General features: G+C 42.2%; 1 protein-coding gene across 6 annotated transcripts in view; it reads right to left on the reverse strand.

The window, feature by feature from the left end:
• Nucleotides 1-26888, reverse strand: part of CC2D2A (coiled-coil and C2 domain containing 2A) — a 137278-nt gene that overhangs the window by 63586 nt on the left and 46804 nt on the right. For 5 of the 6 annotated variants that reach the window (XM_077877082.1, XM_077877098.1, XM_077877056.1 and 2 more), the window contains 9 exons: nt 25673-25809; nt 24922-25053; nt 18644-18853; nt 17597-17703; nt 13317-13409; nt 12188-12328; nt 9068-9224; nt 8227-8465; nt 5640-5817 (listed from right to left, as the gene is read on the reverse strand). In XM_077877082.1, coding sequence (XP_077733208.1) covers nt 5640-5817; nt 8227-8465; nt 9068-9224; nt 12188-12328; nt 13317-13409; nt 17597-17703; nt 18644-18853; nt 24922-25053; nt 25673-25809 — 1394 coding nt within the window. The remainder of the gene's footprint in view (nt 1-5639; nt 5818-8226; nt 8466-9067; nt 9225-12187; nt 12329-13316; nt 13410-17596; nt 17704-18643; nt 18854-24921; nt 25054-25672; nt 25810-26888) is intronic. The other variant, XM_077877073.1, reaches the window with a different exon arrangement.

Raw genomic sequence — 26888 nt, forward strand, 5'->3', positions numbered from 1 at the left:
ATGACTGATGCAGATGTGAATGATAAAGAAATAAAGGTAATCATCACAAAACTATTTTCTTCTTTCTTTCTTCCTTTCTTTTTTCTTTTTTTTTTTAAAGATTTTATTTAGGGGATCCCTGGGTGGCACAGCGGTTTAGCGCCTGCCTTTGGCCCAGGGTGCGATCCTGGAGACCCGGGATCGAGTCCCACGTCGGGCTCCCGGTGCATGGAGCCTGCTTCTCCCTCTGCCTATGTCTCTGCCTCTCTCTCTCTCTCTCACTCTCTCTCTCTCTATGTGACTATCAAAAATAAATAAAAATTAAAAAAAAAGATTTTATTTATTTATTTGAGAGAGAGAGAGCATGCACAAGGGAGAGGGAGAAGCAGACCCCCCACTAAGCAGGGGAGCACAATGAGGGGCTTGATCCCAAGACCCCAGGATCATGACCTGAGCCGAAGGCAGATGCTTAACTGACTGAGCCCCCCAGGTGCCCCTTTTTCTCTTTCTCTCTTTCTCTCTCTCTCTTTCTTCCTCTCTCTCTCTCTTTTTCTTTGGGAAAGGGAGAGAAGGAATCCTAAGTAGCTCCATGCCCTTTGTAAACCCTGACACAGGGCTTAATCTCATGACCCTGAGATCATGACCTTAGATCACACTGACTCAGTCGCTTCACCCACTGAGCCACCCAGGTGCCCCCAAACGATTTTTTTTTCTAAATCAAACTTCATTCTTCTGAAAGGCCAAGCATTTGTTTTGGAAAGACCTCAAAAGTGGGGATTTTTAGGACCTTTCTGGAGGGACTCTGGGCCCGCTTGTACTCCCATGTCCCGAGAAGTCTTCCCCTCCCCTTGGAGCCCGCCGTGATTCAACTCCTTTGTACTGTCACAGGTCCAGCCCTCATGATGGGATTGGATTAGTCCTTCCTTTCAAGGTTGCAGTGCTGTTCTAATTAATTCCTTCTGCCTGTTTCTAGGGCTGGGCCCCATCCTATCCTGCTGGCTTTTCGTGCCAGCTCTGGCCTTATCTCCTGCTTCCTAGGATGACCCTGGCATTCCTTTCTCAAGCCTTGCTTCAGGCTTAGGGTTCAAAACATGCAAGGAATCAAACCCCACAGTCAATGCTCAATGCTGTTTCTATCAAGGGTCCCTGACATCCGTACAAAGCCAAGTACTCTTTCTCTCTAGCTCTCTCCTCATCTCCCAGCAGAATTTAAGTCTCCCGGAGGCAGCGCTATGGGAACTCCTCCCACCTGGGACTTCCAGTTCTCCACCACATGCCTGGCTCAGGATCAGACACTCATTGGCTCTTAAGCAGCAGACATTCATGGCTTGGCTGTTGGGTCACCAACTGATGCATTTTCATTTTGAGAATCTCAGAACTTTTTGTGAAGCACACTGGGCTCTGAAGTTGGGGATTTGATAACACTGGCATAAACAGATGCATTTAAGACAATTTTTCTCACCCTCTTAAAGCTGCCAGTAATTTTGAAACTTTCCTAATCTCACACTTGCAATTATGCAGCGAATTCCCAAATGGCAGTTCTATTCCTAGAGAGTTGAAATATGATAGCCCTTAAATTAATTTCATCTGTAATCACTACTCAATCATAAAAATTAGGCCACTGAGCCATTATGATATGTGATTTGATCCGTTATCAAATCTCTATAGATAGCTTAAGAACTTAGCCAAGGGTCTTTTAGTTTGTAATATTTAAAAGGTTACATGATTCAGTTCTCAGGGCCACGCTAATTGCCTATGAATATATTCTTGGTATTCTAGGATAACAGTTTGCTTGTTTATTTAAAAAAATCCATTTCATAATATTTTAGAGAATTACTTTTTTCACATTACTTAAAAAATGTGTTTTGATTGCAACATCTGAGCAAGCTAATCTCTAAGACAGCAAATAGGAGAGAGGCTAAGAGGCTTCCCTTCTGTTTCAGAATATATGCGAAATAAAATATTGGTGCTCATGGAAAGTGGAGGGTGTCTTTCCTTCCATGGAAATTCAGAAAATGTAGGACTGCCCAGCAGAGAAGCTCTCAGAGATGGCCAAGGAATGTGAGCCCTCAGGGGCACCTGCTAGGAGGGGAGGGGCTTCTCTCCTGCTCTGTGCTCTTCTCCGTGGAGTGTTGGGGAGGAGGACCAGGGCTGCCTCTCCTTTCCACTGGGTGTGGTATCCCATGTTATCATCTGCTTCTCTCCCTCACTTCACTCTGCCCATCTTTCTGCTTTTCCCCCTTAATCTGGTTCTCCTTGGGGGCACCAGGGTGGCTCAGTAGTTGAATGTCTGCCTTAGGTTCAGGTCATGATCCTGAGGTCGGGGGATCGAGTCCCGCATGGGGTTCCCTGCAGGGAGCCTGCTTCTCTCTCTGCCTATGTCTCTGTCTCTCTCATGAATAAATAAATAAAAATCTTAAAAAAATAAACTGTCACTTAAGCACATGCATTCAGAGCCAGGGCAGGAGAGTTCATGTGGGAAGTGACAAAGATGTGGGAGCCAGTGGATTTCAAGCCTTACCCCAAAGACATTCAGATTTTAAACCATCCAAAGCCCCTGGCCATCCAAACAGAAGGGCACTGCACCCCCCCAACCCCCCCACCCCCCCGCTGCTCGCTCAAGGAATCCCTGGACAGAAAGGACTCTCTTAATTAATCAGGTCTTAGTAGGACAGAGAGTACTAGATTTTTAAATTTCAGCATATCTGAAATGAGAGTGTGTCTTTTGATCCGTGGTGCATGGTAGCTAAGTGATGCAAATAATGGTATGTCTCATAGGGAGTGGTGATGTGAAACCCAGTGGCTTGGATCCCAGAGTCCCTCAGACACAGCTTTGCTAAGAGAACAGAGGAAGAGGAGCCCTCTGTGTGGTCCAGGCGGTCAGAAGGGGACCCGGAGGAGATCCAAGGGAGCGGGTGGCTCCAGCTCACCTCCCAGCACAGAGTAGGAGGGGACTCTGGGTGCCTCTGAAGGCTCACCTTCTGGCAGCATTGCCCTACTTCACCCTCTGTAGCCATACAGTGTTGTAAACCTAGGGGGAAGCAAGTAGAAACTTAAAGATAATTTTCCCACCTATGATCTTCAGAAAGGGAATTTTCAGGCTTTAAGAAATCTTAGTTTTTCACCAAACCTCCGAATTCAATCCCCTTTCAAATACCATTTTTTTATGTTAACAAAATGTCTTCACTTTCTCCTCCCACCCATAGTGAACTTTCAGGTTAGTAGCAAAATAAGTCCTATTTTTTTCAAGTTCCAGAATGCATAGGTATTTTCTTAAAAATTAGAGTTTTAAAGAATTATAGGGGTTACTGGGCCATGTCAACTCTAAAATTGAAAAAAATACTTTTTCAATTGGGTAGATGTCAGTGCTGTTATCAGAATGGCAGAGAATCTGGATTGAGTCTTGATATGTGGTGCCACGTAAGTGAGGATCACGCCCTCTGCCCTTGCCAACCACCAGGTCACGGATGAAGAGGTACATGATAAAATTGCCACAACCTCTGGGACAATCCCCATCTGAGGTGGTTGACCTTGGGTGCTCAGGGCTGATCCTCTCAGGGTCCCCATCCCATTGCTTGGAAACCCTACCCTCATTCTGAGCATTTCCACTATGCTTCCTTCCCATTTCAAAAGGACAACCTATCTTAGCTGTCCCAAACTTTCTCTACTGTTTTTTTTTAAAGATCCTCCTTATTTTTTATATTCATATATTTTTTAGAGAGAAAGAGAGAAAGAAAGAGAGAGAGAGAGAGAGAGATTGCAAATGTGGAGGGGAGAGGCAGAGGAAGAGGGAGAGAATATTATGTAGATTCTGCTCTGAGTGCTGAACCCAACACTGGGCTCAATCTCATTCCTCTGAGATCATGACCTGAGCCAAAATCAAGAGTCAGACTCTTAAATGACTAAGCCCCCCAGGCTCCATCCTTTACTAGTTTTAATAGGCTTTTAACTACTGAGATCTAGGTAGTGGTTGATGTTCAGAATGTCAAAGAACATTCATGGTCAAGTACTAATCAATCAGAAAAGATGTCAGTCATATAGGAGAACAAGGTCCTGGAGACATAGCCTTGTTCACACAACCTTTAATTGATCCATTGTGGGAAGGTCCAGGGGATCTTGGAAGGGGGGTCTAGTGGCCAGAGTGGGATTTAAGGAATCCAGTACATAGGTATTTAAATATTATAATAATGATAAAGCTATAATCGTACCTCCAGATAATGTCAATTACAACCAATAGGTAGTGGCTGTCTGGAGTGTTGAGAAGGATTCTGAAGCTATATCCAGGCTCAGTGGGGGAAAAATACATGACCAAGTTGTCATTTCTTGCAAGGGTGGTAGATGGGAATGAAAAATTCTGCATAAATGGTGGATGAGGACTAGTGATTTCTAAGTGGGTGGTGGATAGCAAGCAAAGGCATTTGTGCCAGATATTTGTGACCCTAGTTACCAGGCCTATTACTATCATGAAAGAGAATTCTGTTAGCATCATGGGAGAGGATTCGCCATTAGAAGAGCAAGCTTGAACACTGTAGTGGATTAAATAATATCCTCTAAAAATTGCTGTCTACCTGGAACCACGGAATGTGACCTTATTTGGAAATAGGGTCTTTATAGATAACTAGTTAAACATCCAGATGAGCCCACACTGGATTGTGGTTGGCCTAAGTCTAGTGAGAATGTCCTCTAAGAGACAAAAAAGGACACTTAGAGACAGAGAGATAGCCACACGAAGATGGAAGCAGATTGGAGTGGCACTATAAGCCAAGGGACTCCAAGGGCCATCAGAAGCAGAAGACGCAAAAAAAGATTCTCCTCTAGAGTTTTTTGGGGGCATGGCCCTACTGACACCTAGATTTCAGACCTCAGGGCCTCCAGAGCTGTGAAAGAATTAGTATCTATTGTTTTAAGCTACCAAGTTTGTACAGCTTAATTGGGGAGGCCTAGGAAACTAAAACAGGGACAAATAATATATTGCTTATGATGGGATTTGGATTAGCAGTGATATTTCTTTTGGGGAGATCCTATAATCTGTAGCCACCTCATCATAGCCACCTGTGATTATGGTGGTATTGATTTCTGAGGTATATCATTCTGGGATCCAGGTAGACAGTGATATTGATGTACTCCTCCAGTGAAAGAGCCAGGAACCCCCCACGTCTCATCCCCCTTCCCCATCTCCAGGCACGCACAGGAGCACTGTGGCCAGCATTTTCAGGAGGTGAAGGAAACAGATCTTCTTCTGACAAGACCATAAGGACAGATGTGGCTAAGAAGAGGCTGACGTTCTGTTCACATTGAAAATCTATCAGGACACCAGCCTAGCCAATGGATGATTTAAAACCATTTCATATTTGAGTCTAGGTGGCTCAGTCAGTTGAGTGCCCAACTCTTGGTTTTGGCTCAGGTCATGATCTCAGGGTCTTGAGATTGAGCCCCACATTGGGCTCCCTGCTCAGTGAAGAGTCTGCTTCTCCCTCTCCCTAGCTCTCTGCCCCTCCTCTCTGCTTCTGTGGGCACGTGCACAGACACATGCGTGCGCATACACACACACACACAAACACGCACACTCTTTTTCTCTCAAATAAATAAATTTTAAAACCATTTTATGCCGGTGATCACCAAAAAATGCTTGGGACAATGAGTATAATTAAAATGCGTACCTGTAATGTTAAACTCTCTGGCCAGTTGAATATTTGCAAATTGAAAATCTGTCCAAAGTGAACTCGGAAGTCTGCCCCTAGTGGCCGACTGTCGGTCCTGGACACTTCCTTGTCATTGAAGATCACCTTTAGATATACTGAGCGCTTCTTGACATCCTCCCTTCGTAAGACCTCCACCCTGCAAGGTGAGACCCATCAGAGATTGGGTTAGTGATTTACTAGGCAAACTGGAGCTGCTGACAAACAGGCACTGAACAGAACAAGATACACTGGCAACGACCCTGTCAGGCACTGTAGCTCTCATTGCACCAAAACAGCCACAAGTCTCCAGGAGCTTCGTATAACAAATTGCCATATGGACTAAGAAAGAGGCACTCAGAAGTCCACCAGGAATGGAGGAACTGCAGTCCAAGCACCATTCACTGTGTTATGGTATCCTGAACTGTTTTCAAAGAAGTGTTAGGTTTGCACTCCAAAGTTTTAGGTAAACAGAAACATAGTCCTTGTAAATGGAGTGAATTCAATCCATAAGGGATAGTAGTGATTTACATTTGGGTGGGATGCTTTATCCTAAAAATGTAGTAGCATATCCTAAACAGGTCAAACCCACTTCTCTAGTATTCAAACTTTTTCTTAACTCCTTCTAACAGTGAGTACTCACTGGATACAGAGGGTTAAGAATTGTTTCTTTTTCTTAAAAGGCCATGTGGATTCCAAAAAAAGGCATCCTGGCAAGCATATCCTTCTTATAGCCAGGCAGTTAAAAAAAATCGAAACCTCCAAGAGTAGTCTTTAATTTTAGTATATGTGCTGCTGAAGCGTGCACAGTAGTCTTTAATTTTATTGTGCATATTTGCAGAGATGCCCATCCAAAGAACCAGTTTTTGGTTAAGTCAATAGCAACTCAAGCTTGGTAAGAACAGGGTAAGTTTAGAAAAATAAAATAAAATCCAAAACACACTCTGGGTTTTTTGGGTGGTAAAGTTTTTTTTTTTTTTTAATTGCAGTGAAACACACATAACATTAAACTTATATTTTAAATATTTTTAAGTGGACTGTTTAGTGGCATTAAATACATTCACAATATTGTGCAATCATCCCACTATCCTTCTTCAGGATGTTTTCAGCATCCCAAATAGAAATTCTGTATCCATTAAATTGGGAGGTAGTTTTAACTTTTTATATCTCTGTAATTTAGGCCCATCCCAGATATGGACTTGCTCAAATGACTTAAAAATTTTTTTTTCTGTAAAGGACTTTAACATTAAATTTTAAGAAGTATTCAAGACACCCAATGACTCAACTCAGAATTGTTTTATGATTTATTCCCAGTAACCTTTTGTTACAAACAGACCCAACAGGCCCCCATCCTCCGCATGGCCTCTGTTATGTAATGGCCTGATGAGAAGGGTTGATCATAATCATTGGTTTGGGGAAACCTAGGTTATAGTTCTAAATCCCAGTGAAAACTGAGCAATTTAAGACTGAGGTATATATTCTCAGTCAAAATGAGACTCATGACAAAAGAATGCCAAATCAAGCCCAAATTTTCCCTTTAAAATACATGTAATAAAAAAAAAACATGTAATCATATTTTGGATGTTCATGTTTTATTTTTTTTAAATATGGCATGCTATATGTGGCTTGAAATTAGCTAATTCAGTGTTGAAGAATAATTTATTTATGTGTAGTATCTGAATGCAGTGAAATTGGGAGAACAGAACATAAAAGCCACAATTACAAATACATTATTGGTACATTAACAGAAGTTTGAAAGTAAGGAGGTTGTAGGAAGTTGTATATGGACATCCTATGAATCCCCACATCTTAATTATCACTAAGGGGGACTGAATTTGTTATATATATATACACACACATAAAGTAGAGTTTCTGTTTCTTAGGCATCACATGAATGATTAGACATTTATTTCTTCTTTTTCTTTTTTAGAGAGAGAAGGAGCATGGGGGTGGGGGTGGGGGTGGGAGAAGAGGAAGAGGGAGAGAGAATCTTAAGTAGGCTCCATGCCCAGTGTGGAGCCCTATGTGAAGCTCAACGTGGGACTTGATCTCACAACCCTACGATCAGGACCTGAGCCTAAATCAAGAGTCAGACACTTAACCAACAGAATCACCCAGGCACCCCTAGAAATGTGTTTCTATCAAATCTGGAGAATAAGCTTCAGAAGGCTATAGGGGATGTCCACCATTCCTCTGAGAGGCTCTCTGGAGCCTTCAAAGAGAGAAGCTAGCCTCTGAGGCAGCTGAAAACAAGGGCCAAGGACAGACCTGCATGTCTGTGCCAGGGAGCAGAGAATGTGCAATTGTGGACAGAAGACACCCTGATGTTGTAGATGAAGGCTCCCAATCAAAAGCCATGGAGGTAGTGGCTGTGAAGAGCACCTGCTACAGGGAGCTCCCCTCCATGTGTTCCTAACTAGCCAGTGGGGATGCCCTAGGTGGGAGAACCAGTTGAAATCACCAAAATATGGGCAAATATCTACAATTTCATATAGTTCAATCTGATGCCTATTTACAGAGTTCATGATTCTCCTGATCATACTGTGCTGGTCAGGAGGCATCTGCTCACCTGGGACACTGTTCATTGGGTGTGACGCTCCCCGCCAGGCTCAGCTCTGGGACCAGAGTGGGCTCCCCAGGCCTTCTTCTGCTCCGGGCTGCCCTCTCTCTCACCTGTTGCTCTATCAGGGCCCGGTCGGTGGGTTCCGGGGGGACCGGTTTTACAGGTTCCTCCCCGGGATATGGCTCCTCCATCTCCTCATCGGGATGTTCTTCGACTGCTTGCTTCTTTTTCTTCTTCTTGGCCCTCTGTTGGGTAAAAGGCAATCTTACATCAAACAGAAATTTTGCCATTCCACTTAAGACCACAGTCTTCAGAACCAGACAGACCTGCATGCCAAGCCAGCTCCACCTCGAGCAGCTGTGTGGCTCAGGCAGGTTACTCAGCCTCTTGACCTCTCTGTGCCTGTTTTCTCATCTACAAAGTGGGGACAATCATAGAAAATTCTTCCCAGGGCTGTTGAACTGAGGTAATGCCTGTAAAGTACTTATCACAGTGTCTGAGATGTAGAAGGGTCTTAAAAATGTTAGCTACTCCTGTGATCATTAATATTGGCTCTACAGGCCAAGGACACATCTTGAAAGTATTGTGGGCACAGCTATTGCGGGTTCCCTGATCTATTACTTATTGTAGTTGGATTCCATGTTGCTGGGTTACATGCACAAAGTTATATAATTTCCCAAGGGGAGCCCAGACGCATCAATACCCGACATTCAGTGGGAGACAGAGTGGAGCCAGCAGGGCTCCAGTCTGCCTGTCCAGTTTCCCTCCTCTGGCCTCAAGGGATGACTTCCCAGACCCCTCCTGTCCCCAAGGTCAGCCCTGCTCAAGGCTGAGTGACTTGACAAACTTGGGCTTTCTTCCAGGCTTTCCACTGCTGGTATGCGGCTCTGTATGCTTCCATCTTCTGTTCATGCTCTTCCATGTGCTCTTCCAACAACTCACTTATTTCCGCTTGAATTTCTGCTTCATATGCTTCTTCTTCTGCTTTCTGGTCAACTTTTTCCCTTTAAAATAATTTACAGTACCTTAGTTATTTCTTGAAACTAAGTAACAGAATAATAACAATGGCAGACACCTGTATGGGGCTTGCTACGTGACAGGTCCTATGTGACAGGTCCTCTTTTTAAGTGTTGGCGCACGACCCTGGGAGACGGATAGTACTATCATCTGCATTTTACACACTGAGGCACAGAGAGAGTAAGTAACTTGCTCAAGACCTCACAGTTAGTGAGTGGAGAGCTAGAATATGAGCTAGATCGCTATTTACTGCCAAGCAACGATGCCACTCTGAGCTAAGTGACCTGGATGGCAAACAGACATCATGCCTGTAGATTCTCAACTGGGAGAGGTAGAGTGTCATTGTAGTTATTTTATTAGAAGAGGAGCCACTTCATTACGTTGTTTCTCAGCCCCTGAAACTACTAGCCTAAGTTTAGATTGACAATTTGAGTTTTTCTTTGATAATTCTGTTGATACTGTATCAGGAGCTCTGCTCAGCCCAAAGCAGTGTTTCCCACACTGTACTTGGTAAAACACTAGTTCTGTGAGATCCCCTGCCAAAAAAGGTCCTGTGGCCCAATCAACCTGAGATAAACAGATGTGGTATGCTAATCAGCAGTGTGAGTCTCCTGGAAGGGGGCGGCGGACTCGCTGCATCCAACACCTCCAGCCCAGCACTTAGGGATTGTTGAAGCTCATTACTTGGACTTATGTGGTTACTGCAGTCTGGCCTGCAGGTTCTGCTCCTGTCTCTTAAACTTACTCAGGTGCCTAAGGTTGACATAGATTTGCTTACAACACGTGGGGCCTGGTGGTTTAGCAGTTAACAGTTCCCTAAGGCACAGACTCTTTGGGCTCTAGGATGCTATTGAAGATATCACTTTGGAAACACAGTGGCACCGGAAAGTAATAAATGTTGGAGAAATCTGGCTCATAAATTATGTTCCATCTCTGACATATAGAGAATCTTTTGCTCTGCTCTGTTATTCAGAGGCATAAATAAATTAGTGGAAATCTGATGACTTTGGCAGAGAAAAAATTATGCTGTATCATAAAGTGGCCAGATGAATCAAGAGTATGAAGAGTGGCACTCTGAAGAAATTTAGAAGGCACCTACTTATGGGAGGAAGGGGTGTTACGTATCACAAAGTGTCACCTAGAAGTGACCTTCAGGGCAAATTTCCTGTAAAGTTTAGTTTATCCTAAATGGAAGGAAGGAAAGAGAAAACAGGGAAATATTTATATTCTGCTTCTTGGTGGGAAGGGTAGCCTGGGAGATGGAATTGGGAAGCTGAAACACTGGAATTTCTGGGAGCCATCCACAGTTTCTGTGGGGCAGACTGTTTGAATTTGCATGTCATCAGCTAATATTAACTGAGCGGGTACCAAGTGGCAGGTGCTCTGGGACCAGATTTCCAGGTGTGACCAGGTCCCTGCCCTCATAAAGCACGATCTTGTGCTTTGTCCTGGGAACTGTAGGGTGTTTTCTGAGTCTTACGAAAATTACCATCCTAAAAAAAATCATAATTTGTACCTATCTTTGGCTGAAACATGGCTGTCTTCAAAGCAAAGTATCAGATAATTGCCCACATTTATTACTTTTCACGTCGATCTACAGCACAGCACTTACTCTGAAGAAACAATCAGGAAGAGACCAAAGCCAACAGCACAGATAATCTTTAATTAATATAGAGAGTATGGTTTTGTTGTGATAACTGTACTCTTAATCATGTATCAAAGTCTAGCAAATTAGGTAGCATAAATGTTATTCAAGTTTACTTTCTCCACACTATACAAAGATCAACAGACTATAGATGAATAAGGAAGATAAAACTATAAAGATTTTAGTCTACTTGACTCAGGGGAAGGATTTCTAGAGCAGCATACAGAAAGCACTGATCATAAAAGAAAAGATGAACATATTTTATTTGTTTAAAATGAAGAGTTTCTGTTATCAAAAAGCAGCCAAAAGGAGTGAAGAGATAACTACAGAGTACAAGAGGGTATCCACAATGCACACCATCAACAGAGGCCTTGTGCCCAGGGTATACACCAAACTCCTACCAATTATGGAAAAGATACAAAGACAACAGCCCAGTTCAAAAATCAATACAACCCTTGAACAGAAAGAGGAAAACAAAATGGCCAATTCATGAACATAAATTAAACGATACCATTGGATTGGCAAAATGTAACATTTGACAACAGCAGGTGACATGGATGGTTTGGGTGATAGGGACCTGCGGAAACTCTGGTCAAAGTATAAATTGGCACAACCACTCTGGAAAAGTGTTTGGAATCAGCATGTGAGTATCAGAGAATCATATCCCCTAAGATGCAACAATTTTACCTCCAGGTATATTTTGGGAAAGCTTAGGCACATGTTCCTAAAAAGACATGTACAAGAATACCTGTCGAAGTGCTGTCTGGAAGCTGAAAAACAGAATCAACTCAAATGCCCATCAACAGTGAAATGGACAAATTTTGCTATATTCATATAATGTAGTATTATAAAGGAGAGAAAATAAACTCCAGCTAGCTACGTGTTATAAAGTAGATGAATCTCATCTCATACAGTATTGAAGAATACACTAAAGAGTACACACAACCTACTTTCATTTGTGGATACAACAAATACAGGTGATATTAAACTACATTTTCTTGGGAGTTACACATAGATGGAAACCTGTAAGTAGAACAAGGAAATGCAGATCATAAAAATCTGGAAAACGATTACTTCTGGGACGGAGGGGGAAGTAGTTGGGGTTAGGAACATGGGGGCTGCCCAAATACTGGCAACATCCTATTTCTTAACCTGGGGAATGGTTACATCATTATTTATTTGTTTTCTCAGTTATTATTATTTGCTAATTATTTATTCATAATTATTTTTTAAGCCGTATCAATGTTTTACGTGTTTTCCCAATGCATTACATAGGTCAATAAAATAACTTTCGAAAACGCTTACTTTCTCAAAACAAGTTTCAAGGGTGTATTTGTAAACCTCTGAAATTCTCGAAGGGATTTCATTTCCTTCCAAACTTTTATGATGGTTTTAAGCAACGTTCGATCTTTCTCCTGTTCAGCGTCACGTAATTTTCTTGTTTGCCTAGAAGATAAAATACATTATTATTATTATATTGTTATATATTAAAAAGTTATTTAGATGGGTTTGCAATAAAAATGAAACTAATAATTCTATAGAGATTATATATTTAATTTGATATCTACAATACTTCTTAAGTACTAGAAGTCCAAGAATGTGAATGGAAATTTGAAGACAATAGGATGCCGATCTGTTTTGAGAGGTTATTTGATTTAGTTTTTTCTAGGTAAATCTGACTTCAATTAAACTAAATTATCTTCTAAACTTCTTATTGATACTATGTACCCTCAGGCAAACAGCCACTTTTGAAGTTATAAAAATAAGAGGCTCAGTAAAATCAGTTCTAATGGACTAAATTATTGTACACATACGAAAGTGTGTTGCTGTCCCAGCTAACAATAAACATATTAAAGTCCATCTCTGTTTTTTTAAAAAATTTTCATTTAGGGGTACCTGAGTGGCTCAGTGGTTGAGTGTCTGCCTTCAACTCAGGTCATGATCCCGGGGTCCTGGGATCCATCCTGCATCAGGCTCCCCGCAGGAAGCCTGCTTCTCTCTCTTCCTGTGTCTCTGCTTTTCTCTGTGTGTCTCATGAATAAATAAATAAAATCTTTAAAAAATTTTTTTCACTTATTTGAGAGAGACAGAAATAATAACAGAGATAGCGATGGAGAGTGAGAAGGAGAGGGAGAAGCAGGCTCCCCACTGAGCAGGGAGCCCAATTTGGGGCTTGATCCCAAGACCCTGGGATCACAACCTGAGTGGAAGGCAGATGCTTAACCAATTAAGCCACCCAGGTGCCCCAAAAGTCCATCTCTGTTAACACAAATCACATTTAGGAGATGAAGTTATGTCACTGCCTGCCTTGGTGAGTTTTCAGTGCTAACTAGATTAACAATATTTCAACTTGATTTGAAGAGGGATCAGTTGGAAATGCCTTCATGTTTATTCCCACTATTTAAAGTGTGTGGGAATTTATTTAATGCCTTACTTTAAGTCTTCTTTATGAATGATAGTCGAATCCAGAACTGAAAGTAGACACTTCACTGACTGAGCCACCCGGGTGCCCCAAGAAACATTCTTCCTGAGAGGAAGTGAAGCATGTAGTTAGATTAAGGGCACAGATATTGGAACCAGACCCTGTAGGTTTAAATCCTAGTTCTATCATTTGTTGACTGGCCTCGGGCAAACAACTGAACCTCTTTATGCCTCATCTGTAAACTAGGGACGCTAATAGAATTTGCTTTATAAAGCAAATTGGTTGTTGGGAGTAAGACTTAATATTAGAACCATGCCTGACATCTGGTAAATGGTGCACACATGGTAGCTGTCAGTATCAAGTGGTCTGTTCTTCTGTCTTTAGATGCTACCTTCCCTGACTCCTTTTTAAAAACTGCAATATAAAATTGTGTTGCTGAGTTATATGACACCCTTAAGGCTTTCTGATACATTTTCTATTTCCTTTTTTTAGTACTTGACAAAATCGTTTCCCAGAAATGCCAAAAAAGAAGTCTTTGCAAGAAAAATTTGACATCTGCTAAAGAAGCAAGCGTCACAAAAGAATATTTATTTATTTATTTATAAAGTTTTATTTATTTACGAGAGAGAGAGAGAGAGAGAAAGAGTGAGCACCAGTGGGGAGGAGGGGCCAGAGGAGAGGGAGAAGCAGATTCCCTGCTGAGCAGGGAGCCCGATGCTGGGGCTCAGTCCCAGGACCCCAGGATCATGACCTGAGCTGAAGGCAGATGCTTAACCAACTGAGCCACCCAGGCGCCCCACAAAAGAATATTTAATGACAAATTGTGGTCAGGGCTCTGGAGGAAAAGGAAAAGGCAGTTTTGCTTAGGCAGTCAGGTAACCCTTTTCTGAAACCTGGTGCAGATGGGGTCTGGCATGCAGAAGGGAGTTTCAACCAGAAGTGAAACTCTGGGAGCCACTGGCATCTGGATAATCTTTCCAACCACAGGACTGGATTCCAATCTCAGGAGAAAATGCAGATTAATAAAGAAAACAAAAACAAAAAACCTTGTGAGGAACTTCAAATCTTTAGAAGCTGGACAGAGGAGAATAATTAGACAAAGGACGATGGGAAGGACAGGGGTGCGGACATCCAAAAGAAGGTGGTGTAGGGAGGAGAAGGAAAGAAATACACCACCACAGGCCCCTCTGGCGACAATGCCCCTCGCTGTCAAGAGGCCAGGTAGCAGGAGGGGCTTAGCAAGGCAGGGATGCCCAGGGACTGTGGCAAGATCAGCCTCAGAGGAAAGGTGGGGGAGCGAGTGAGGATGGGTTCGAGTGGACAGGAGGTGAGAGAGTAGAGCAGCAAGAATAGTACAGTGTTTTCCCTAAGATTGGCTGTGAAGGAAAATACAAGGAGAAAGTAAAGTGGTCACCAGATGGGGATCTAGGGCCACAGAATTCTTTGTTCGAGTTTGAGTAGGTCCAAGGCTAAAGACCCAGTAGAGAGGGTTCAAAACAGTGTTTCCCTATCTTGCATAAACACCCATGCTTCCTTCCTTATAAAGCTGGCTCCAGTTTGGAGGACAAGACATGTGGTCATGGTGCCATTTACAGAAAATAGGATGGGAAAGGCCTGATGTGGTGCTGGCTGAGGTGAGCACCACCTGCCACGGACTCAACAGATAGATGCCCAGTGAGGGCTCATAGTGTGGCAGGGTGGCAACAGCCGGGGACCCACGTGAGGGGACATCCAGGAACAGGCCATCTGCTTAGATTTGTTTTAACAATCATGAAAAGTCAGTAAGTCATTAAGAGAGTGGGTGAGCCAGGAACGCTGGATCGCAGAGGTGTTCATCTCCAGGGGCGACAGAAAGACTGTGCTGGGTCTGCCAACCATCAGCCTCGCATCATCTGTCCATCTCACATGGCTCTGCCAGTTTTCAAATACTGATTAAGAAGTATGAGTCCCGGGCAGCCCGGGTGGCTCAGCAGTTTAGCGCTGCCTTCAGCCCAGGGTGTGATCCTGGAGACCCGGGATAGAGTCCCACGTTGGGCTCCCTGCAGGGCGCCTGCTTCTCCCTCTGCCTGTGTCTCTGCTTCTCTCTCTCTCTGTGTGCCTCTCGTGAATAAATAAATAAAATCTTAAAAAAAAAAAAAAAAAAGTACGAGTCCCTATAAAACCACTGCTGTATTCAGGACGGCCTTGGGTCACTTTCCTTACAAAATTTTTGCAAAAGCAAAATTATTTTCTAATTTTTTAAAATTTACTTATGATAGTCATCACAGAGAGAGAGAGAGAAAGAGAGAGAGAGAGGGGCAGAGACACAGGCAGAGGGAGAAGCAGGCTCCATGCACTGGGAGTCCAATGTGGGACTCGATCCCGGGGTCTCCAGGATCGCACCCTGGGCCAAAGGCAGGCGCACCCAGGGATCCCAAAAGCAAAATTATTTTCACAAGGACGCTGCGCTGTGGGCTTTTTTAAAAAAAGCATAAGTAAGCATTTTCATGTTAAAACGTACTCCTCATACTTTTACAATGACAGTATCTCCACATCACTAATTTCCACTTTGCGGGAGGAATTTCCAACTTGAGGCTAGGATGTAAAAAGAAAAGTAGACATTTAAAGTCCTTGATATATTAATTCCTGTTCTAAGAATTTATTTTGTGGAAATACTCATGCATATAGGAATGTCAATTAGAGTACAGTTTCTATAATAAAAAATAGGAAGAATACAAATGCCTATCACCTGGAAACTTAACATCTACATAATGTCAGCCTTTAAAAATAATACAAGAAGGATGCCTGGGTGGCTCAGCAGTTGAGTGTCTGCCTTTGGCTGAGGGCATGATCCCGGGGTCCTGGGATTGACTCCTAAATAGGGTTTCCTGCAGGGAGCCTGCTTCTCCCTCTGCCTATGTCTCTGCCTCTCTGTCTGTCTCTCTCATGAATAAATGAATAAGATCATAAATAAATAAATAAATAAATAAATAAATAAATAAATAAAAATAATATAAGAGCACCTGGGTGGCTCAGTTGGCTGGTTAAGCCTCTGACTCTTGATTTCAGCTCAGGTCTTGATCTCAGGGTCTTGGAATCGAGCCCTGCATGGAGCCCCATGTTGGGCTCCATGTTCGGAGGGGAGTTTGCTTAAGATTCTTTCTCCCTTTGCCCCTGCCCTTCCCCACCTTCGCATTCGCACACACACCCTCTCTTTCTTTCCCTAAAATAAATAAATAAATCTTTAAAAATAAATAAAGATACAGACCTAGATGTATTGTAATAAGAAAAGGCCCAAGATGCATTTTACATAGAAAAGCAAGTTGTGACATGGTAAATGCAGTATGATTCCTTAAAAAGATAAAACATATACACACAAACACATCTGTGTATGTATGCGTGAGTATATATGTATAAACAACTTTGTGAATATACATGTGAAAGAGCTAGCAAAAATCTGCTACCATGATTTTCCCCAAGGGATGGGACTCTAGAAGATACCTTCCACATTACATATTTCCTTATTGTTTGGCAACAATCAGGGTTTAAATTTTTAAATGTTAATTATGAGAAATTCCAAGAAGCAGGAAGTATGTGTCAGAAATAATTAGGATACTTGTTCACATTTTGTCACATTTACTTAGGGCTTTCTGTTTTTATCTCAAGTGTTATAGTTAGGTTTGAAGACCTCTTGGATTGCATTCCCTCCTTTCCCTCCTTGGAGAAAGAAACTGGCACATGTGTCTTTTCCATCCACCTGTACCACACATGTGTGTATCTATGACAGACAAGTGTTGTGTTCGGTACTCTTTAGAGTTCATGAACCATATCACTCGTTGAGTATCCTCTTACACCTAGATATTTTCATTCAACAATGTTTTCTGCATATTGGTACATGCAGATCTAATTCAATTTAACTGTGCTACAGATGTTCATTTAAAACTATACCAGATGTGTTCATTCTGGTATGGGGTGATTCCCAGCTCTTGACATTTGTAAATGATACTGTGATTTTCTTACACATTATGTCTCCATGTTCACATCACACTTGGCTAGGCTATGATCAGACTGCCCTCTAAAGTGGTGGCTGTAGCAATGTTTGTTTACCCCAGCAGAGTAAGTTACAATATCCTACATGCTCATTCTCTTATTGGACTTCAAATTTGGTGTTAATAGGATGGATATATCTCATTTCTTCATTTGGCTTAATTTCTCATGTATTCAGTGCATTTGGAAAAACTGGAAAAAATCTTTCAACAAGTACACATCTAACAAGAACGAAAATAGAAGTTACAATTACAGATTTTACTCACCGAATTTCAGACTTATACTCATTGATGGTTTTTTGGGTTGTATCGAGAGACTTATGAGTTTTTGCTGGATTAAGTCCTGTCTGAACTGCAATTCTGAGAGCTTGGAGCTTAAAAAAATATGGATGCAAGTTTTGAGTTAGACACTACCACCTACTGCAAATTACATTCCTTGAACCACCCACTCCTCCAGGGCAAAATGATGCCAGCAAATCTGTGAATGGATGTTCAAGCTTCCAGCTATTCCCACACTTCCACCAAAATGAACTCTCACAGAGCTCTTTCTTCTATTCTTAAAAAATAAGATGAGTAATAAAGAACAGTGTATGTCCCTCCCTGTTCTGCAGCCCATATAATCACGTTGCTCATGACAAATGTTGCTTTTATGTGTGTGTCTCAGAAATAAGGTTTCTTTCAAGGCTAAAAGTGGATCATTTTGGGTCCTGGATATACAGTGATATTTTTGTGAACAGATCATAAAACCATAGACTCAAAAGAAGGAAATGTGGAATTATCTCTTATTTGGGCAGTAGATTTTAAAGTCAGGGTGTTGGACTAAAGTTGCCCATAGTCAAAATTACTCAAGAAAATTCCATTGGAAATAAATGCCAAAAGCCATTTCTCTGAGCATCATTGGAAACAAATGACTCATGTTTGGGTACCACGTTATGGCAAATTACATGTAAAGATGAGAATGTCTCAAAGGACAGAGAGATTCTCAAGCCATGAATGGTCTCAGCATCTGAAATCACGCAAGCAAAACACAGCCACATATCTTCCATTAAATGCCCACCCCTCATAGGTGAGATCACTTGCACTGTTTGCACAAACCTTTCTCTTTAAGCCAATGTGTGCCACTGAATATGTGCATGTGAAATGTACATTGTCATATGCTTCCTTTTGCTTGCAGGTGGAACAATCTATCACACACCCTAGGCCAACAGGGCTCAAGAAAAAAGGTGCATGAACATTTGCTGCTAGCAGGTATTTTTGTTGCTTGGGCTCATCAGAAGAACCAACCCCCTTAGCAGTAAGAATGGAAGAGTGTACCTTATCAGTAAGGAATTTTGCCTTGTTTCTCTGGTGTCTTGCAAGGTACTGGTCATATAATTGCGCCAACTTGGCTGCCAAAACATGCTCTCGGCTAAAACAGGGATGATGAGTGAAGATTAACCCTAAAATATCAATGTCCAGTTGGAAATTTCCAGGGGTGTCTCCAGATCCAATCATATGCTGACTTCTATGGACATATTTTATGGCCTGTTAAAGAGAGCAGAGTATGGGGGGACCCCAGTTAAAGCACTTACTGGATCATGATGATCTAATGTGTCATGGGACAACAGCCAGATGCACCAGTAGCCACAATAAGAATATATGGGTTTATTTATTTATTTTTATTCTAAAAATAAATTCATTTCATATTTCCCACCCTCCTAGATTAATATACTATTAATGTATACTTAGGACTTATAATTTCCTTTAGGACTTCAACACAGTGTATCCTCATTTATTTGAATAAAATTACAAGTTTTCTCCTATAAAATAACATTCAGTCTGTCTTTGATGAGAAAACCAACAGATTCTTTTGCTTCAAAAATATCCTTGTAAAACCGGGATGTGTTTACAAATGGGAGGCTTAAATAGGAATGAATTGACTATATCTCTGTACCTTCCACAATATGCTGAGTTGAGCTTCCATTTGCATTTATAGGGAGGGAAGAACACCCCTGCTGGGATCATATCCCATTGATATTTTGTGTCTTATAGAAACCCTAGTTCTGATTATTAATATCCTTACACTTCAGACTGCCACAATGGAGGGCATAATTCTTCTCTTCCATTCAGATAAAAGTATTCAATTATAACCCACATTTGTGTTAGAAGTTTTTGTTTGTCTGTTTTTTGTTTTTTAAAGAGCAGTCGGAGGGGGGTTCAGGGGAAGGGTGGAAGGAGAAGGAGAGCATCTCAAGCAGGCTCCACGCCCAGTGTCTGTACCCAACACAGGGCTCAATCTCATGACCCTGAGATCATGACCTGAGCCAAAATCAAGAGTTGGTCGCTCAACTGACTGAGCCATCCAGCCACCCCCATGTTAGAAGTTTTTAATCTGCATATGGTCACTATGTGTCTTTTGATTACTCAGACTACAGAGATTAATTAAAAAATTTCCACCTCACAAAGACATGTACAGCTGAATATCATTCCTCAGACTTAACAGAAAATTCCTCTCTAATTGCTTTCCTCCTGTTGGTTCTTGCTTTGCCCTTCCTCTTGCCACGGGGTTCCAGAGTTATGAGATCACTCAGGGTGTGGCTCTCAGGTTCCATCTTGTACTCTTGGTATGAGTAAGAAATGTGGGTAGCACAGCCACATTTACCTGAAATGTTGCCCAGGACACCTATACTTCATTTCTCCTTCCCCAAATCTGCATTAGCCCATGTTCAAATGATTGCTGGTGGTCTCTGCCTTAGACTCTAGCTCACCAATGTAAAAAAAGCTTCCAGGACTCTAGTAGTCACTGGGCTAGACTGCTCGAAAGACCCCAACTCTCTTCCTATTAAGAAGAAAGACTCTCAGTTCCTTGTCTTCATTTTGGTTAAATTTATTGTCTTTTGCTATATACTGAGAACTATCATGAAAATAGTGGAAATAATTTATTCTAACAATAAATGATATTTATAGAACATATTATTTTAATGTTGAAATTGATTTGATTCTTCATTTTTCAATTGAAAACCAAAAACCAAAACTATCAGAGGTGATGCAAATGGATTACCTACTGATGTTCTCAGTGTGTGTGGAGGTGTATGCCAATGGAGAAAGAAATTTAAAAGCTATAGAGGGATGGCTGGGTGGCTCAGGCATTTGAGCAACTGACTTTTGTTTCTGTCTCAGGTCATGATCTTGGGATCATGGGATCAAGCCCCGAGTTGGGCTCCATGCTTAGTAGGGAGTCTGCTTTTCTCTCTTCTCTCTTCCTCTCCTCTGACCTGCATGCACTCTCTCTCTAAAATAAATAAATAAATCTTAAAAAATAAAATAAAAAATAAAAGATGTACAGAAATGAATAAACATCGGTGGGATTAAAACACAAGTTTCTATATTCGCCCTGGGAAAATATAGGAACAGAATTTATTCAGATTCAGAATAAAATTCTATTCAGAATCTATCCGGTCCAGAGCCTGCAGTAGAATCTGTGGCTGTTGTTCTGGTCCTCCCCGGGAAGCATTCTCATTCCCATCTTCTGGGCATACATGTCCTATTGACAGCTGATCAGTTTGTCCTTGGTATTGACAATGTGATTCTTGGAGGAAAAGATGGGATCCTTTCCCCCAGAGCTGTTAAGCTTAGATTACCAAGGGTTGTACCTCCTAACATGTGAAGAATTCTGGCTTTTCTATAAGAGGAGGAAATGAAGCCTGTCAACATTCAAGGAGAACCAGAGAAAAGAGAGCTAGAGAGAGAGACTGGCAACATGGAGTCGCTGGTCCCAGCCCCTAAGGTCCTGGTTCCCAAAGCCCTTCCTTCATTTTTATGATTTATCTTTAGCTCCTTCTCAGTTTTGTGGGCCACCAAGTTCTCTCTTACCTTAAGCTAGTTTGCACTTGATTCTGTCATTTGCAACCCAAAGAGTGCTGGCACATGCAGTGCTTATAACATAGTAGGTGACCAGTGCTCTATGAAACATTGGTGAGAATGGTGGAGGGGGAGTGGTAATTAACAAGGAGGTTGGAATCATGGTAAATTCCTCAAAATAGTAGGCAGTTTTCCAAAGGGGAGGCTCCTACACATATTCCTGGCCTCCCCGGAATGTCATGCCAACTTCTAATCACAGAATCTTCAACTTTTTAAAAAAGTAAACTCCATGCCCAACGTGGGGCTCAAACTCATGACCCTGACATCAAGAGTCACATGCTCTACTGACTGAGCCAGCCAGGTTCCCCTCACAGAATCTGTAACACATGACATTTCTGTCTACCCATACTAGGGACAGTCTAAGGCCATGTTTGAATATTGCTACCTCTATATTCTCTAAGTTTAGGACAACTAAGAGTATAGTGGACTTTCAGTTAAGGATGGGAAGAATAAAAATAAAAGAAAGAAGGAAGGAAGGAAGGAATGAGGGAAAGATGCAAGGAAGGAAGGAACGGAGGGAAAGGAGGAAGGGAGGAAGGAGGGAGGTTGTTGGGATCGTTTTCAACAACCCTAACCCTACTTTACCGTCAGGATTAGGTGAACTGCATTTATATTGTTTATGTCTGATGTGCTAGGCCCTTGGCACTTTTATTTTTATTTTTTAAGTTTTGGAATGGTTCCTTCTTAAGAGGTATTTAAGTGCATTCTTTTTCATTTGATGTTTAACTTTGTTTTTTGAGCCATATTGACTTTCTTTTTGTATTTCTCCATTTTTAACAGTCTTAACAAAGGCCTTAATTTAGGAAAAATAGGATATTTCACTTTTAAACACTACTAATGGGGGATGGGTTTGGTCATTCCTGCTGGGTTAGCTTTGAGCCTGAGAGCTCTGAGTCATAAATTCACCATTAATGGCCCAGGGAATTGCCAACTCCCAACCCAGCACACTGACTTGGTTTTCCAACACTTGGATGCCAGGGTTAAACCAGAGCTCAGGAAATCCACTGCTCTGCAGTAGAGAGAGCTACAGAGAAGAATAACAAGGGCATCTCTTCTAGATACATTCAGCCAAGCTGAATCATTTTAATAACATTCAATTTGTACTTTGATTGAGGTGTCCCTATGTGCCAGCCTTCTGCTTGGTGCTAGGGTTAAAAGAAGAAGAAAACCCCATCTTTGCCTTAAGTCATTTTCAGGGTAGTGGGGGAGGGAAAGGGGAGATGCATTAATAAGCTATCAATGAAGCCATCTTGCCCATCCATCTCCTCCTGTGCTCCTGCATCAGGTCAAAACTCCCAGATGGAAGGTATGTTTGGACATAAGACTAAAAATATAGGCCATATGCACTTAACATTTTTTTCTTAAAGGCAAGTCTGTTACATGGAATAGTAGAAAAACATGGGTTTTGACACTGGACAGATCTGAATAAATACAGGAAAAGGTAAAAGTTAGTAATAAATAAAATTGTGAAAATATTAATCCAGAAAGAGATGCATTATGTTTTGAATCACTGGAAGGTTCCACAAACACATTCCCAAAATGACAGAGGTATTTGAGTCCACTGTGAATATAACAGGTAATGTGTAATGGGGGAGCACACAGGGGGAATAATTTAAACCTGTATCCTGCTCACACATTCCAACATATGCTGTATACTTTGCTATGTTCAAAGCCCAACCCTCCAAGAAATGACCTTGAAAGTCTCTAGTCTCTTCTCTAACTTCTTTTGCTCTACAACGCTGGACAGCCAGCGCCTCTGAGTGGGACGTTCTCCTTCTCTTCCACATTTCTGCACACAAGATGGGGAGATCTCCCCTCTCATAGTTATTGGGAGAATGTCCCACCTTCATGGCTCCTTCCCTGGAGAGAAGGAAGAATGTGACTGGAGAGACAGCTGGAGCTTGAGAGCCATTGGTCTGGGTTCTCTGCTATCCCTTCTTCATTCCGGGTTCTCTGCTGTCCCTTCTTCGTTCTCTCCTGAGAGGCTGCTTACTGGCTGGGAGCGTAATTCAGGGGAGATGGAGCAGAAAGCCCATCTGGTCTTGGGTCTGGTGGCATTCTTCTGTCCAGTTTACCCTAAATGTCACTGATCTGCATCCCTCTCTGACCCCCATGCATTTCTCCACTAGCTCACAACTTCTGAAAAGACACAAGATTAATTGGCTCCCTTAATACCCAACTCAACATAGTATTTACTCTTCTATTTTCTCATTGCTATCCATAATTTAATGCCTCATATATCAGTGTTTGCTGCTGAAATGGATGAAAGGTGAAAGGAGACTGGTGTGTTACCAGCTATGTGCTCAAGGTGATGACTGTCTCCATCACCAATTATATCGAGTACCTGTCATGTAAACAACTAGATGACAAATCTCTCAGTGACTGTGACTTGGGCTTATTGTTTTGTGACCATCTAATCCCATGATCACATTTCCACACAAAGTAGCCACTCATTAATAGTTGTCTATAACAACAACACAATTCTAGAGAAATTCACAATTTAAAAAAAAGGGGGCGTACAGTTACATCATCATAATACTCACAATGATCCTCCGAGGTAGAGAAGATGATTCTTGTTCCTATTTTTCAATTAAGGAAATGGGCACAGAGGTAAAGGGATCCACCCCAAGTCACAAAGTAGGCGTTAGTAGGACAGTTCAGGTGCTCCAACTTGCACCTGCATCTTCCCTGTTGGTCACCCCGCTTTATAGGATGATTGTTAAATCTCCTCATTCTCTTTCACTTTATCCGTGGTGAAATATTACAAATATAAAATTACATGGGTTTCTGAAGGAGGTGATCTTTGCTTAGTTCAGGAAAGCAAGAGCAATATAATTAAGCACTAAGGCAGGATGCTTTGTCTGTTTACCACTACCCATAACTTGCTGAGTCTGTTCCAAGGATTTGAATGTACTATCTCTACCCATCTGCACAACTATCCTAGGAGGTAGGTGCTATTATGATGTCCTCTTTACAGTTGAAGAAATTGCAACAAGGATAGATTAAGGGCCAAATTTGCCCAATGAGTGTTAGTGCCTGCACTCAAATCAGGTGGTTTGCCACCAGACCTTAGGAAAACACAGTAAAAAGGACTTGCAAGAATAGAAAATCCCCAGTTGGGAGCACCTGGGTGGCTTTGTTAGTTAAGTGGCCAACTCTTGATTTTGGCTCAGATCATGATCTTAGCGTTGTGAGATGGAGCCCTTGTGGCCTCCACGCTCAGTGAGGAGCCTGCTTGAGATTATTTCTCTCCTTTTCCCTCTGCCCCTCTCCCTGCTCCTGCACATACTCTGTTTATAAAAAGAAAATCTCCAGTTATATAATAAAGAGACAATGAGTAGGAAATAATCCTGTAGCATCTATGAGACGGCAGAGAAATAAAAAATAAGGCCAGCTAACTGGGATATGCAAAGAAAGTCACTGATTAGCTCTTTCTACCCGGGAACACGGTCCTTGGTTAAGAAAGGATTAGATGAGCATAGCAGATGCGCTCTTATATAATACACCTGCTGCGTGTTCTTTATGTGTAATGTAGTAAACTTAAAAAAAAAACAACCACCACCAAAGTAGAATGTTATGAATTTAGTACCCCAAGGTATTCAAAGAGCGAAGCACTTTCAAGCACATTCATGTATTAAAAATGGGAATAAAAGTCTACTTTTTGCTAAAAAACAATGGGGAGGTGAGCTCACCTTTTTATACAATGTTTCAAGTTCTGCCTTAATGTCTTGTTCCTGTGTCAACATTGGTGGTCTTGAAGGAAACCCCTTGGTGGGATTTGGCAGTGCTAGGATTCTCCCGTCATCTCCAAACCACTTTCTTCCCTGCAGATCAAGCAGAAGGAAGAACACCATCTTCTTTTAACTGGATAGAAAATGGTTACAGAATAAGCAACATTTGCAAGAAAATTCTGGGTTGACACACACATTTCATGCACCCTCTCCTGTCCTGATAGATCTTTAAAAGCCTTGTTTCCACTAGCAACTGAGTCTTCACTAATACCCCCCCCCCCCACAATTAGTTTAAGATACAGTCCTTACTCCCCTCCAAAAAAAGCATTTTACAAAAAGCTTACAGGAGTACTTAAGAGAAAATGCACTTCCTATTCATTAAAAATTGGAGAAAAAAACCAGAGGGGGAAAACAATTGAAAACATTCTATCCGTGTACAAGTAAACATTTCTGTGAATTGAGAAAAAGTCGCCAACATCTGACTCAGCAGGAGAATCCCAAGCCCTGCCAGCAGCAGATGGGTTTTGAGCAGGGGAGAGGGTGTGTGGTTTGAGGATCACCAAACGTACTGAAAGACAAATTAAAAAAGAAAAAAAAAAAAAACTGAACCACTGTCTGTAGAGAGGAGGAAATGAGCACGAGGGTGTGGTGACTGTCTCCAATAGGGAGAGTCATCCATGGGCTTCAGGTGCCACAGGAGCTGCATGCTTACGGGGTCCTGCGTCAGCAGCCTGTTCTCCACGATGTTCTGACAGGTGCGAGGCACCTCTGGTCTTGCTCCAATATAAAGGCCTTCGTCTTCCAGAAATCTGGGCTGCACATTCTCAGGAAGCTTTTTATACGTGGGCACTAGATAATGCATAAATAAAGACAAGCAACATTGGTGCCAACCTACACATTTCAAATTGCAATTTGGTGAGCTAAAACAACCCCTGGAAACTTCACTTATCTTCTTGGAAGTTGCAAACACTCCGTATTAATTTCTAGAAGCAGAACCAAGGAAAAGAGGAATGTGTTCACTTGTCATATCATGCTGTAGAATCATGACATGATTCCACATCTTACTCACCAGGGTGGCATACTGGGGGGAGGGTGGTATTGAAATCAAAGGAGCTGCTGCACCTCTTACTGCCAGAACAAACCTGGGTGGGGCACTGCTTCGAACACTTTCCTTCTGTACAAAAGGGGTGATAACCTGTACTCACTGGGTTCTTGGAAGAATTTAATGAGATAAAGTATGAGAAGATGCTTTGGAAGTTAAAAAAGAGGATAAGTGAGAGCAGGAAGGGAAGCTTTTCTTGGTAGGCCCCCTGCATTTGCACTTACTCGAGAAGGCTGAGAGGGAAAGAGCTGGGGATGGGGGCCTGATGGCATGGCCGGTCCCAGTTTGTGGGGTAACCCTGAGCACTGTGGGATGGTGTGCAGGGCTGGGGTGGAGGGAGGGCCTTGAAGATCACCAGCAGCATGTGTTCTGGTGAAGAGGGTGGCCCACTGAAGGTTCCCCCGGAAGAGACCGAGTGGGTTTTCAGTTCTGGAAAGATCACTGGGCTTGCTTGGGTAGAGTAGGCCAGAGGAGAAATAAGAAGCAGCCAGGGGACCTGGGAGCGTCCAGAGGTAATTTGGGAATTCATGAGGAAAGGTGGAGAATCTCTTTTGTTTATAATTATCTCACTCTAAACCTCGCCGAATCCCTGAATCTGCTAATTTTCCTGCATGTGGCCATTTGGACATTCAGTTTTCCAAACTCACCCACAAAAAACAACTAATGTCAGCGTTCCTGGAAAAACCAACGTTGGAGTCAGGGTGGGGGGGGTGGGGGCGGCGGGTGTAAACCATTGTTTTCCCTTTTCATCTGCTCCCCACCCTCCACTCACAGGGCTGGCACCAACCCTGCACCAACGCAGTGGTCTTCTAAGGTTTTCATGGAA

This window comes from Canis aureus, chromosome 2, assembly GCF_053574225.1.
Source record: "Canis aureus isolate CA01 chromosome 2, VMU_Caureus_v.1.0, whole genome shotgun sequence".
NCBI lineage: Eukaryota > Metazoa > Chordata > Mammalia > Carnivora > Canidae > Canis > Canis aureus.